The sequence below is a fragment of the Panthera pardus genome, unplaced genomic scaffold (genome assembly GCF_024362965.1).
Source record: "Panthera pardus isolate Hobbes unplaced genomic scaffold, ASM2436296v1 HiC_scaffold_1, whole genome shotgun sequence".
Taxonomy (NCBI): Eukaryota; Metazoa; Chordata; class Mammalia; order Carnivora; family Felidae; genus Panthera; species Panthera pardus.
Genome location: NW_026526654.1, coordinates 46579441 through 46593059, shown reverse-complemented (window position 1 = coordinate 46593059; position 13619 = coordinate 46579441). Strand labels below are relative to the sequence as shown.

The following is a 13619-nucleotide window of genomic DNA, read 5'->3' as shown; positions in this document are numbered from 1 at the left end:
ACTCTAACCCAGAACCAAAAGGAGAGAGTATTTCAGAGAAATGCAGTTCCAGGAGTCCCCTGAAAAGGCAAGATGACCTTGGAGGGAAGTGGCGGTGATGATTAGTGGAAATAGACAACCCAGCAGAGAAAGAAAGGTCGGATGACTGAAGTAGACCTTTGGACTTTCCATTCATGTTTGCACAAAGCAAATTAATCTTAGTATTATTCTTTCATATAACATTTAATTTGAACAGAAGATTACACCAATAAGATGGAACACAATGAGGAACATTTACACAGCACTATTAGACACAAACCTATTTTGTCAAGTATGTGAAAATAGCTATTTTCATGCCCTACTGTAATTCAGCTATACGCACCAAATTTTTTTCAATATCTCTTCATATGACATGAGTATAGAATCATGCTATTCTTGATATTCTCATCTGTTTCTATTTGTCACTCTAATGATTTTAAACTATGATTTTCAAAATTAAGCACAACTCTCATAATGAACTCTAATAGTTAGAGGGGGCACATTTCCTTCAATTACTTTGTTGCTGTCTGGATATTCATACAGCCAAAGTTTAAATTAATGTTTTAGAATTAGTTTCACACTTCTGCCTAATATGGAACTTGCGATCAAAATTTTCCAGTAGCTTGCACATGAACCACTGCCAAGCTGGGTCACCTTCCTGAATAGATTTTGGAATTATCCACACAAAATCAATAGTTGAAGCCAAATACAGAGGTGAAATTTCCAAAGGAAAGTTACCAAATGATATAAATGGCAAAAGCATATAACCAGCACGGTAAGATCTGGATGTTCAAGGTCAAGTTGATATCTAAAACTTTCAGCAAGGAAATAGAAACTTATGGAAAAATGTTACTTATAAAATAAACAAATAAATAACAGATCCAATAAAGAATTTAGCCCCAGATGTACTAGAAAAAGTAGTATGATTTGCTATTAAAGCAACTAAAAAAAAGATAACATAATGGGCTTGTTCTTAAAACACAGATTGAATAGATTGGATGAAGACATATGCAAGATTGAACAAGGATCAGAAGTAAAGATGTGGTGAGAAATTATAATACCAGATGTAAAACATTCATTTGAAAGTGTTAGAAATGAGAGAAAACAGTGATGTAGGACCAATAGGTCAGTAAATTTTATTCACTGAAAATAGTAACCCATGAGCACCGAGAATATTGGAGCTTCATGTTCCCAAAAGAATTTGAAATCATGTTTGAAATCACGAAATGAAATTTCAACCTACATGACACAATACATAATCCATTCATAGTCTCAAAAATAAATTAAGATAGAGACGTTTAGAATGTTGAGTATATTAACAAAATTTGTGTAAATTTCAGGTTTAAATATATTTTACTATAGAATATACATTTTAAACTGTCTAAAGAAAAAATATTGTTAATATTGTGTGATAAATTGTGGAGCAGTCCAAGCAGCTGCAAGAAAAACATCTTTATTACTAAATTAATAATTTCAAACTAGACCAGAAGGGACCATTATCCCTCTGGATATGGACACATATTGTTCTTCGGCTTAGCTACGCCAAGAACTCCTAATTGTAATGAAATGTGCATAATTAAATGACTGCAGTTGGACTTTGATATTTTGGTTGATGAACTGTTTGTTTACATTGATTTTATATGGTTCATATAATTTCAATAGTGGTACTATGCCTTGTCATGGAATATTTCAAAGGAAAATTTTGACAATAGAATCACAGAGCATGTATCTCTTTCTTTTTATTTGTATATTTGCATTTAATTTACCACTCGGCTTAAAGGATTAAAGAAGAAAAATAAAATAATATTGAAATTCTGTATAAGAATAACAATCAGAAGACTTTTAAATGGCTGACAGTCATTAGTGATTTGAAAAGATGTTGAATCTTAAAAGAACTTTTTCGTAAGTAGCAACTACAAAGCTTAATGAGATTTACCTCATATAAATTCTTTCCTTGAGTTGAAAGGGAAAGTTCTATACTTTACAATTGGTTGTTTCAATAATTACAATCAAATCATTAGTAATGTTAATAATGACAATAACAAAATTGGCTAGCATTTTGTAGAGGGCTTACTATATGCCAGACACTAGAATAAGAGCTTTTAGAATGTTCTTTCTAGGGTATGAAATATGATCAGTGTGAATTGTTGTAAGTGATTACAGTGTGAATTGTTGTAACTGATTATTCTATTCTAGAATGGAGATAACATAAAAAACATCTCACACCACAAAGTTCACACATTTAAAGTGTACAATTCAAGTGATTTTTGGTATCTCTATAAAGATGTTAAAATACATATATATATAGAAAAAATGAGAAAAAATATAAATAGACTTAAATTACTTTATGAGGATTTACTGACTGATATTCACTCAGTTTAAACCCATCATTAAAATGGTAAAGAGGGGCGTCTGGGTGGCTCAGTCGGTTGAGCGTCCAACTTCAGCTCAGGTCATGATCTCACAGTTTGTGAGTTCGAGCCCCGCATCAGGCCCTGTGCTGACCGCTTGCTCAGAGCCTGGAGCTTGCTTCAGATTCTGTGTCTCCTTCTCTCTCTGCCCCTCCCCCGCTCACGCTTTGTCTCACTCTGTTTCTCAGAAATAAAGCAATGTAAAAAATAAATAAATAAAATGGTAAAGAAAGTCAAAGTTCTTAAAAAAATAGATCAGTTCATTTATACATCTAAATATTTTCCCTTACTATAGAAGTTTGCAGAGGTTCTGAAATCCAGTATGTACTATGCCAATAAATACTTTATAATATATACTTTAAGTAATGATATTTTCCCTGGACAAATCATACAGGCAGAGGCATATCAAATATAATATGCTATGATGAAAATGCATTTGGCAGCTTGGGCTGCTATAACACAATACTATTGCCTGGGTGGCTTAAAGAACAGGAATTTATTTCCCATATTCAGGAGTTGGGAAGTCTAAGATGAAGGTGTAGACTGATTTGAGTTCCTGGTGAGGGCTCTCTTCATGGTTTATAGGTGGTCACCTTCTTACTGTGCCCTCACAAGGTAGAGAGAGAGAGGAGGCAAATTCTCTGGTATCTCTCCTTATAAGGGCACTAATCTCATCATGAGGGACCCACTCTTAGGACTTCATCTAAGCCTAATTACAACCAAAAGTCCCTATCCCCAAGAACCGTCACATCGTGGGTAGGCTTCAACATTGAATTTTGGTTGATACAACTTTTTCCGTAGTAGAAATGTTGTAAGAAAAAGGCAAAAAAAAAGTTGCTTTTTTTTTTTTCTTTTTTGTGGTACAGACTGGTAGCTCTTCATCAGAAAGAAAAGAAGAAAAAAGGGGCAGCTGTGGAAGTAGATTTAAAAAGAGATATGACAGGAGTACTAAGAAAGATTAAACAATTTTAAAATCTTAAATAGCCTATAGTTGCTTTATGGTTTTATTTATAATTTATACACAATGTAGAAATAAGTCCATTAAGAACAGGCTTTTTTTGCTTCGATATTATAAAATTCTATGTAGTACATTGTGCCCCATAATAGAAATGTGCCCAAGCCTATAGAACTCATTTGAAACATAAAAAAGTCATTCAATGCAATGATAGCAATTGTTTTAACCTCTGATAATACAGCTATGCCTCTATTATGAAAATAGTACATTTCCTTACCATTGTGTAGCTGTGGGCCACCTTCATTAATTCAATGCATCCTTGAGCATCTGCGAAGGCTCGGATCCCCAAACAGTTGGATGGGTGCAACAGCTTCATGAGGAAGTGGCAGCACACTTCTACTACTTGAGGGAGCTGAAGAAGGCACGCTGCAGCAAGAAGGTTTTCAATGGTGTCTTCCTTTAACTCCAAGCAACCTAAACGTTAAGTGAACAGAATCACGAAACTGTTTAGAACGATAACTTGCATGTCTCACTTCACGTAACATTCAAAATCTTCTAGTATGTACAAATGCGGTGTCAACTAAAATGTCTGTATCCACTTCAGCAGGAATTATGGTTGTTCCTTTTGTTGTGAATTAAGAAAAAAAAAAAGGAGGCACAAGAAAGTTTCACAAAAACATGTCTAGAAGCTTAGGAGAGCAAAGATTTATGAAGTTTCTGACAATACACTTGTGTATATTAGTATGAAGCACCTATATGTGGATAATGAATACATGTACATGTACATGCCTTATATATACCTGTGTTGTAGATTGCTAATACTGTTTTTAACTCACTGTACCCATGGTTATAGTTTTCTGTAATTTTTCTTTCCGTTTAGTCAGTTCTCTTAACCTCAGAAAATGAGCTCTTGAGTATTTCCTCTTTTTTCTAACTACTGGAATAATTTATTAAAGAATTGGACTTTTTGTGGAATGTTTGTAAAACATTCCTGTGAAGCCTTCTGGGCTTAACTATTTGGGGTTAGGTTTTGTTTGGCAACTCAACACATCTTTAATAGGTTTACTTCCATTCAGATTGTCTATGTGTCACTCAGGATTGAGTGAGTATTTCTAAGTCATACAAACGGCTTATTCCATCTTAGTTTTTGTGGCACAGACTGTTACTCTTCACTAGAAATAGCTTCACGCGGGGCGCCTGGGTGGCTCAGTCGGTTGGGCGGCGGACTTCGGCTCAGGTCATGATCTCGTGGTCCGTGAGTTCGAGCCCCGCATCGGGCTCTGTGCTGACAGCTCAGAGCCTGCAGCCTGTTTCGGATTCTGTGTCTCCCTCTCTCTGACCCTCCCCCATTCGTGCTCTGTCTCTCTCTCTATCTCAAAGATAAATAAACGTTAAAAAAAATTAAAAAAAAAAAGAAATAGCTTCACGCATTTTCCTGAACACAGGACCAGGCCACATGATAATATCAGGATACATGTCAATGGACTACGAGTAGAGGGATGTTGGTTACTACCACACCAAGGTATTTATGACTTGATTGTGCTCCATCCATGGTCTCTTTCTCTTCTACCAGCAAAGTAAAGATGGCATAAAACCTTGGTGGATGGAGGATGCACATGGTGTAAGGAGCCTGTGTGCCTGAATCTATACCAAAAACTATTAGTTTCAAATAATAACTCAATATTTAAGCTAATAATACTCAATAAACTCAAGTACTCAACTGTATATAATTTTATTGGTTTATTGGTTTTATTGATCCTTGCAGTCTAATCTACTCCAAATTTTTAAAATTTTTTTGAGTTTATTTTATTTATTTTGAAAGCAAGAGAGAGCACAAGTTGGGGAGGGCCAGAGAGGAGGAGAGAGAATCCCAAGCAGGCTCTGCACCATCAGAACAGAGCCTGATGTGGGGCTCAAACTCACAAACCATGACATCATGACCTGGGCTGAGATCAAGAGTCAGATGCTTAATTGACTGTGCTACCCAGGTGCCCCCAATCTACTCTAAATTGCAGTTTTAATTTTATTTTAATTAGTGTATGCCTGTAATTATTGGAAATTTTTCATGCCATAGATTGCTTATTTTTACTGCCATTCTTATTTTGTTAAATTAACCTATATTTTCAGTGGATTGTTTAATCATTTCAGAGAATCAACTTTGGTGGGTCTCGTTAATGCATAACATAGAGTAATGGTAATGGACGTGAGTTTTTTTAGAATTATTTTTATTAATTTTGCTTAGAGATTTTTGGCTTTGCTAAATATGAAAGTTCTGGAAAAGTATTGCCTATTTTTATTGAAGTGGTTTTTCCTCCTTACCTTTGCTTCTCCAATTTTCCCTTAGAGACTATTATCAAGGGCTTTGTATTGATCAAATCATTCTCTCCTCCCTATCTGTAGTTTCTTTATATATTCCATTCACTGATTATGTCCCCAATATATTTAATATTTCATTTAAACCTGACATGTAAAACTTTGCAAATATTTCATATTTACTTGTAGAAGTTCTCTCCATGAGAATTATTTGTATTAAAATTTATAATATTTTTATATCTACCTTTAAATTCATGGATACTTATTTGGTATATCTAATATCCTGCTTAACCCTAACTTACTAAAAATTTAAATAACTTTTAATTGTAGAAATTCTACAAATGGGAATCACTCATTTCACAGAATTTTTAATTAATTCATAAACATTAATTTTTAATCCTAAGTTTTAATAATGTCATTCTTTTTCTTTGATTATGGATTTGTTTTATTTCTACTGTTCTGTCTTTATTTATTTTTTATGTCTGTTCATTTTTGAGAGAGAGACAGACACAGGGTGTGAGTGGGGGAGGGTCAGAGAGAGAGGGAGACGCAGAATTTGAAGCAGGCTCCAGGCTCTGAGCTGTCAGCACAGAGCCTGATGGGGGGCTCGAACTCACAAACTGTGAGATCATGACCTGAGCTGAAGTCAGCCGCTTAACTGCTTAACTGACTGAGCCACCCAGGGGCCCCTCTACTGTTCTTTCTTTATGTAACTTTACCACCTTTAGTTTTAATTATTATTACCCAAAAATAAGTATCTGTGTTCTACATTTAATAGCAAAATTTTGAGAATTTTAGATACCTTTCTGAGAAAATAATGTTTTATTTTCCTTTCTGAATGTTCTAAATTTGACTGAGGTTTGAAGTATCCAAACAAGTTTTATTTATATGGTTCTTTTACTTTTTGCCTCAGTAAGACCTATATTACAGCCTCTTATATTCAATGATAGTTATTAGTCCCTATATAAAGGGGATATTTTAATTCATTTGTGCACTTGGAAGACAGGCTACAGGAAATTTGAAACTCAAACACAAACTTATATGAATAAAATAATTGATGAACTTTTTCTTTCTTTCTTTCTTTCTTTCTTTCTTTCTTTCTTTCTTTCTTTCTTTCTTTCTTTCTTTTCTTTCTTTCTTTCTTTCTTTCTTTCTTTCTTTCTTTCTTTCTTTTTCATTTTCTTTTTCTTTTTGAGAGAGAGAGAGAGAGTGCATGGGCAGGAGAGAGGGACAGAGAGAGAATATCAAGCAGATTCCACACTGAGCATGCAGCTGGATCCCATGACCCTGGGATTGTGACTTAAGCCAAAACAAAGAGTGACACTCTCAACTGACTAGGAAACCCAGACACCCTACCTTTCATTATTAATATGCTATCATCTAATTGAAATTTAAGTGTGTATTCTTGCTAGCTAGAATTTATTTTCTAACTTTATGATGCTACAGAAAATTTTTTTTATTTTTCCTTTTTTTTTCATCCAGCATGTTAGAAAAGTTGTCTACTTTCAAAAATTCATCTTTCAAGGACAGAATATTTATTAAGAAAGATCTTTTTAAATAGACTGCCTTTATCTTTTTCCAAACCAAAGTTTTTTATTCTGGATTTTTTTAACCTATAGTAATTTGTAAGAATAGTACAATAAACACCCATATACTCTTTACCTAGCTTCACCATAAGTTAACATTTTGCCATATTTTTCTGCGTGTGTTTGTGTGTGTGTGTGTGTGTGTGTGTGTGTGTGTGTGTGTGTATGTGTATTTATGCTATAGCTGCTGAATTACTGGATTATTCTAACCATTATACTTCACCCCTAAATACTTAAGCCTGTGTCTCCAAGAACAAAGGTGTTCTCCTACATAACTACAATGTAATTTTTACACATATGAAATTGATAATATTACTAGTATTTACTATGATGCATATTTCCCCAAATGTCCAAATAATATGCTTTATAGATTTTAGTTTTAAATTCAGGATCTAATTAGGGCTTACACATCATATTTATTTGTAATGTCCTTTTAGTCTCCTTTAACTTATATTAGTTTTCCAGCCATTTTGTCATTCATGACATTTATAACAATAGTGAAAATTCCAGACTAGTTGTTATGTAGAATTTCCCCAGTTGTGTTAGTCATAGTATATCACCACGATTAAACCTAGCTGAAATCTTTTTTTGGCAGGGACATCATATAGGTGATATTGTACCCTTTTCAGTGCCTTTTATAGGGAGGTTCATTACGTATGTCTCATCATGGATGATGTTGTTTCGCACCTTGTTTAAGGCAATGTCTGCTAGATTTCTTCATTTTAAAGAATTTTTTTCCTTTATAATTAGTAAATAATCTGTTGGGTGAGGGATACCTTTGCTTTCAAACATGACATTTCACCTATAACTTAACATGTTTAATAGTTAAAGAGTTTTATGTTTTATTTACGAGTGTCATGGAAAGAATAAGACAGAACAGGAATCTAAAGCATGCTTCCAAATGTTGCAAGGGATTTGATGAAGAAAGAAAAAAAAAGCACATAAACTGGAAACAATAAATTGAAAGGAACAAGGTATGGGAGAAAAATAAAAATACTTTTTATTATATATTAATTTCCAATTGAATTAGCTACCTAAAGTTTAATTTTAATTATGAAATAGGGACATTATCAATAACAAAATTTAGAAATAGTTATTTTTAAACTTACAAGATTTTAACAAATTTACAAGGTTCCTATTATTTGGATATTATCAACTAGTAGAACATTGAGTATCATAGGTCAATTTGGCAGAGGAGACATTTGTCAATACAGTTCTTCGAGGTGTTTATATTTCACAATATCATTCAATAATAATGTCAAACAAAATATTCATCTGAAGTTGAAGGATCAGACAAGCTCAAATTATTTTAAGATAATCATGTCAGTGTAGTTATTGATATATATTTTAAGGTTTGTGAATATTGTAGTAAGCACAAGAATAAAGTATTCTACAGGTCATAGACACCTGTACTTTATAGATTTTGAATGATTTATGAAATGTGTACCTTTACTTGTTAAAATAAAAATATGAAATATAGAGGAGATAACATGAATACATTAAAATATATTATTATTTATAATTGATCATATGCATAACAGCTTTTTATAACATATATATCTTTAAAACATCATTATGATTTAAGAACTGTAGAGGAATTTTACCTAAAATTTTTCATTAAGATTGCCAAGATATGGATATATGCTTCCTAGGATGGATCCTATGAAAATCAGATAAAAGAGATAAATGAAAGTAGCATGGCTTTTATAGATTCCATTTATTATGACTTCAGTATATTTGGAGAATGATTTCCTTTAATTTTATCTAATTGTTTTCAACAGCACTTATGAGGAGAAAATTCACACAATAGACCTGACCTACTATTTTTGAAAAGGCCTGCTTGTTAAGATTTGACCTTGACTGGTGTCTGAAAATGTACATTTCAAAGGGGTTCCTACCATTAACTAATACAAATTGCTCTCTGTACCTAAACTGTCTGTATAAACAATACGGTTTATGCTAAACACTTGCTTTCCTTCTGAGAATCTTGAATTTTGGTGCATGTCAAGCAGAGGCTGCCTATGTGATCAGTCCCCCCAAAAAACCCAGAAGACTGATTCTCTCATAAATCTCTCTGGTTGGAAACAATTCACATGCTTTGTCACAACTCATTGAAGAGGATTAGGCTTGTTGGGTGTAGATGAAGTTGAAGATACACTGTGACTTTTGTCTGGAAAACAGAACAATGTTAACATTTCAATTCACCCCAAATTAAACTATATGTTTATTATAACCATATTCAAAATCTCAGCAAACTTTTTGTAGAAATGAGAGAACTTATTCTAAAAATTCATATGCAAATGCAATGGCCTGGAATAACCAAAATAATTTTGAAAAAGAACAAAGTAGGAGAAATAATGCTACCAGATTTTAAGACTTCTTACAAAGCTACAGTAATCAAAACTGATTGGTACTTGTCTAAATATATACAGAACAATGGAAAAGAATAGAATCCAGAATTAGAACCACTCATAAAAAATAACTAGTTTTTGCAAAGCCATAAGACAATTTAATTTAAAAAGTATAGTCTTTGAACAAATAGTGCTGATACAGTCAGATATCCATATGCAAAACTTGTATTTTCATTATAACCCATACAATTTATAAAATGTACTCAAAATGTTAATTCAGTGAAGAAACTTCAGCATTTAGCATTACATTTAGCATTACACATGACTACTATTTGCAGAGGTTAAGCATGATCAAAGATTGGCATCCTTGTTGGTCAGAACCTGAGTCAAGTTTTGGAATACAGACTTAGATGCCCTCCTAGAGGAACACATTTTTGTTCAAATTATGGGCAGTGAGTATGCAGAGGACTTTCTGATAAGATAGAGCAGGTAAGATAAAATGCAAATATGTCCATAAGTCATTCCTTTCTTTATATCTTTGCCCTTTGGTAATACTCTTCTATACTAGCTCTGAGGTTGGCCATGGGAAATACCATGGACAAAGGAAAAGTGTAAAACATAAGGCAAGCAAGGCTTTGAAAGGCATTTCCTTTGTTGCATTTGAGACCTTTCCACCATCATGTCATTAAGTCTGAGCAAGCCTGTTTCATCAATCTGATGCCCTCTGTTAGGTGGTTATGCTGCTGACAGTCAACTGAGCGCCAATACAGGATTAAGCTTTGTTCCAAAACACTAGAAAAACTTCTCAACCAAGTCCAGCCAAATTGACAAGCCGCAAACTCATAAACTAAATAAACGGTTGTTGTTTTAATACATTGTATTTGAGGGGAAATTTTGGGGTCAAGCAACTGTTATGCATGAAATGCTAACTTAGAAAACACAAAATTAAATATGCTATAGGCTAATGAAAAATAAATTACTCAAAATTGCTCATAGTCCTAAATGTAAAAAACTAAAACTCTAAATCTTCTATAAGATAGAAAATTTGTGTAACCTTAAGTTAAAGGTTTCTTAGATAAAATATCCAAAGCATAATCCATGAGAAAAAAATTGTTAAATCGGACTTCATAAAAATCACTGCAAGAGACAATATTAAAGGAACAAAAAGATGAACCACAGACTGGGAAAAAATGTTTGCAAAATCTTACATCTGATAAAGTACTTGTATCCAGAATACATAAATAACTCTCAAACTTTATAATAAGAAAAAAAATTAATAGGCAAAACGATCTAAACAGATGTTTCATAAAAGAAGATACATGGATAAAAAATGCTCAACATTATTAATGTTCAGGAGAATGGAAGCTAAAAGCCCAATGAAATACCACCTTGCATGCGTTAGCAGTACTGGTGGCAGTGTGAAATGGTGTATCTATTTTGGAAAACAGTTTGACAATTTCACCTCTCAAATGACTCAGTCGTTTTACTCCGAAGTATTAACCCAAGAAAAATAAAATAGTTATGTTGATATAGAGCCTTGTACATGAACATTTATAGTAGATTTCTTTTGTAATAACCAAACACTGGAAACAACTGAAATGTTCATTAACAAGTGGGAGCAGATGAACAGACTGTATTACAGTACTTTGCTTTATCTGTGGGGGATGTGCCCCAAGACCTCCAGGGGATGCCTGAAACCATGGATAGTACTTAACCTTAAACAGTATTTCCTGTTTGTCTTTATACATACATAGCTCTAATAAAATTTAGTGTGTAAATTAGGCACAGTTAAAACAATAACTAATATATAATAGAACAGTTATAATTGTATACTATAATAAAGGATATGTGAATGTGGTCCCTCTCTCTCTTAAAATAATTTATTGGGCTGTACTCACCCTTCTTTTCTTTTCATGATGATGGAAGATGATAAAATGCTTCCGTGATGAGATGAAGGAGGTGAATGACGTAGGCATTGTGACTTAATAGCTTAGTATTAAGCCTACAGACCTCTGACAACAAGTCAGGAGGAGGATCATCTGTTTGGGTAACTGAAACTGTTGAAAACAAAACTGCAAACAAGGGGAGACTATTGTAGATCTACACTATACAATGGAATACTACTCATAAAAAGGGAAGAACTATAGATATATGCAACATCATAGTTAAGTAGGCTTAGTGCAGAGTAATTATGCTGAGTGAAAGAAATCAGACAAAAAATAAGCCCTGTGACTCAACTTAATTAAAATTCATAAACATCCAAACTATTGTGACATAAATCAGATCATCAGTATAGGATGGGGTGAGGAGGGGCAACAAGATGAATCAGAAAGCATGTGATGGATATATTCATTACCCTGTCTGTGGTAATGGTTCTGTGGGTATATACAGAGATCAAAACATCAAATTGTACATCATATATATATATATATATATATATATATATATATATATATGTGTGTGTGTGTGTGTGTGTGTGTGTGTGTGTGTGTGTATGCAGTTTCCTGTATGTCAATTATTCATCACTAAAGCTTTTAAAAAGAATAATAAAATGCCAACAAAGATGTTTAGTACCTATGTATTCTGAGGGCTTTAATTCAAACTTTGCTAACAAAATTACAAAGATAGTATATTGTAATTTAGAGAAATTGGGGGTTATGTGTTATTTTTTTTCTTGAAGTTTATAATATAGATAACATTATAGTCATGGCAGCTTCACATATGCAATTATCATTTAAAATACTTTATCAACATATTGTTAAAATAATCTCATAAATGTAAACCTAGCATATAAAATGGTGTATGTGTATGGGTGTGTGTGTGCATGTTAGTATCTTTACCTTGCCAGATCGATACTTGAAAAGTGATTCAGAGATATTATGTCAGTGTAATGAGCTATAGGATATGTAAGATATTTGTTTGTAAGACCAAATAGTTCAAATTCAAATATTGAGTCTAGCATTATACTTCATAATAATTTAGATAAAATTTTAGCAGGTATTTCTCCTTCCTTTCCTAGAAAAATAAAGGCAGAGGTGGGGGAGAGGAAAAACTTGAATTTTCACAGGTTGACTATAGATTAATTTTTTCAGGTTACTTATGGTAACTTTGGATGCAAATTTGGAGGATATAAGCATTGTGTGTTTCAAAGAGCTAAAATATTCTATTTTTTCCACTTGGAATATATCCAATGAAAAGACCATTTGTAAAAGCCAGAAGGCACAAATGGAATATTAGTGAGTGTTGAGCTTGAATGCACACAAATTGAGCTACCTCATGCATGATATTTTTCTTCATAGAAAATATATAGATATATACCAAATGGGAAAGTATACATGTTTTTACTTTAGGTGCCATAGAAAATCAGTTTAAAAATATCTGATACTTAAATGAAACTTTGGGTACCTAAGGAGCCTATCACTGTAATAAGAGAAAGCCCTGAGAAATTTTCTTAATAAGGAAATAGTTATAATCTCTTTTGACAAAGGGATAGGAAGGTTGTCTCCAGAAATGAATAACTGAAAGGCTCAACACATCATCAGAAGATGACCATCTTCTCAAGTATGTTGTTGTTTCCCTCATAGCTGCCATAGTTTCAAGCTTCAGATTGGACAGAAAAACACCCATCAGAAGAGAAACTATTCCTTCGTGCATGTTTCTCTTCAATCAGTGAAGAAATCTTTACTAAAAGTTCCCCAGAAGTCTTTCTCCAGGTTGCCTTAATAAAAATTGTATCCCATGACCATGCTTACCTCAATAGTTAGCAATATGGTAAAACCCCAATAATTGATTTTGACCCTATATGAACTAGATTGATAGAATTAGAGCCACTCTCCCTTGAGCCAACTTGGGGAATAAGAATGGAATGCCTTTTGAATAGAATACTTCCAAATGTTTACTACATATATCTATAGCCTCACCTTAAGTAAATGTTAAAGTGACTGAGAATTCCAAATATATATCAGTGGACTTACGCTGGTTTTCT

General features: G+C 33.2%; 1 protein-coding gene across 2 annotated transcripts in view; it reads right to left on the bottom strand.

Annotated features, from left to right (window-relative positions):
* KLHL1 (kelch like family member 1) overlaps window positions 1–13619 on the bottom strand; it is a 362245-nt gene that overhangs the window by 201427 nt on the left and 147199 nt on the right. For both annotated transcript variants that reach the window (XM_019415576.2, XM_019415577.2), the window contains exon 4: window positions 3662–3858. In XM_019415576.2, coding sequence (XP_019271121.1) covers window positions 3662–3858 — 197 coding nt within the window. The remainder of the gene's footprint in view (window positions 1–3661; window positions 3859–13619) is intronic.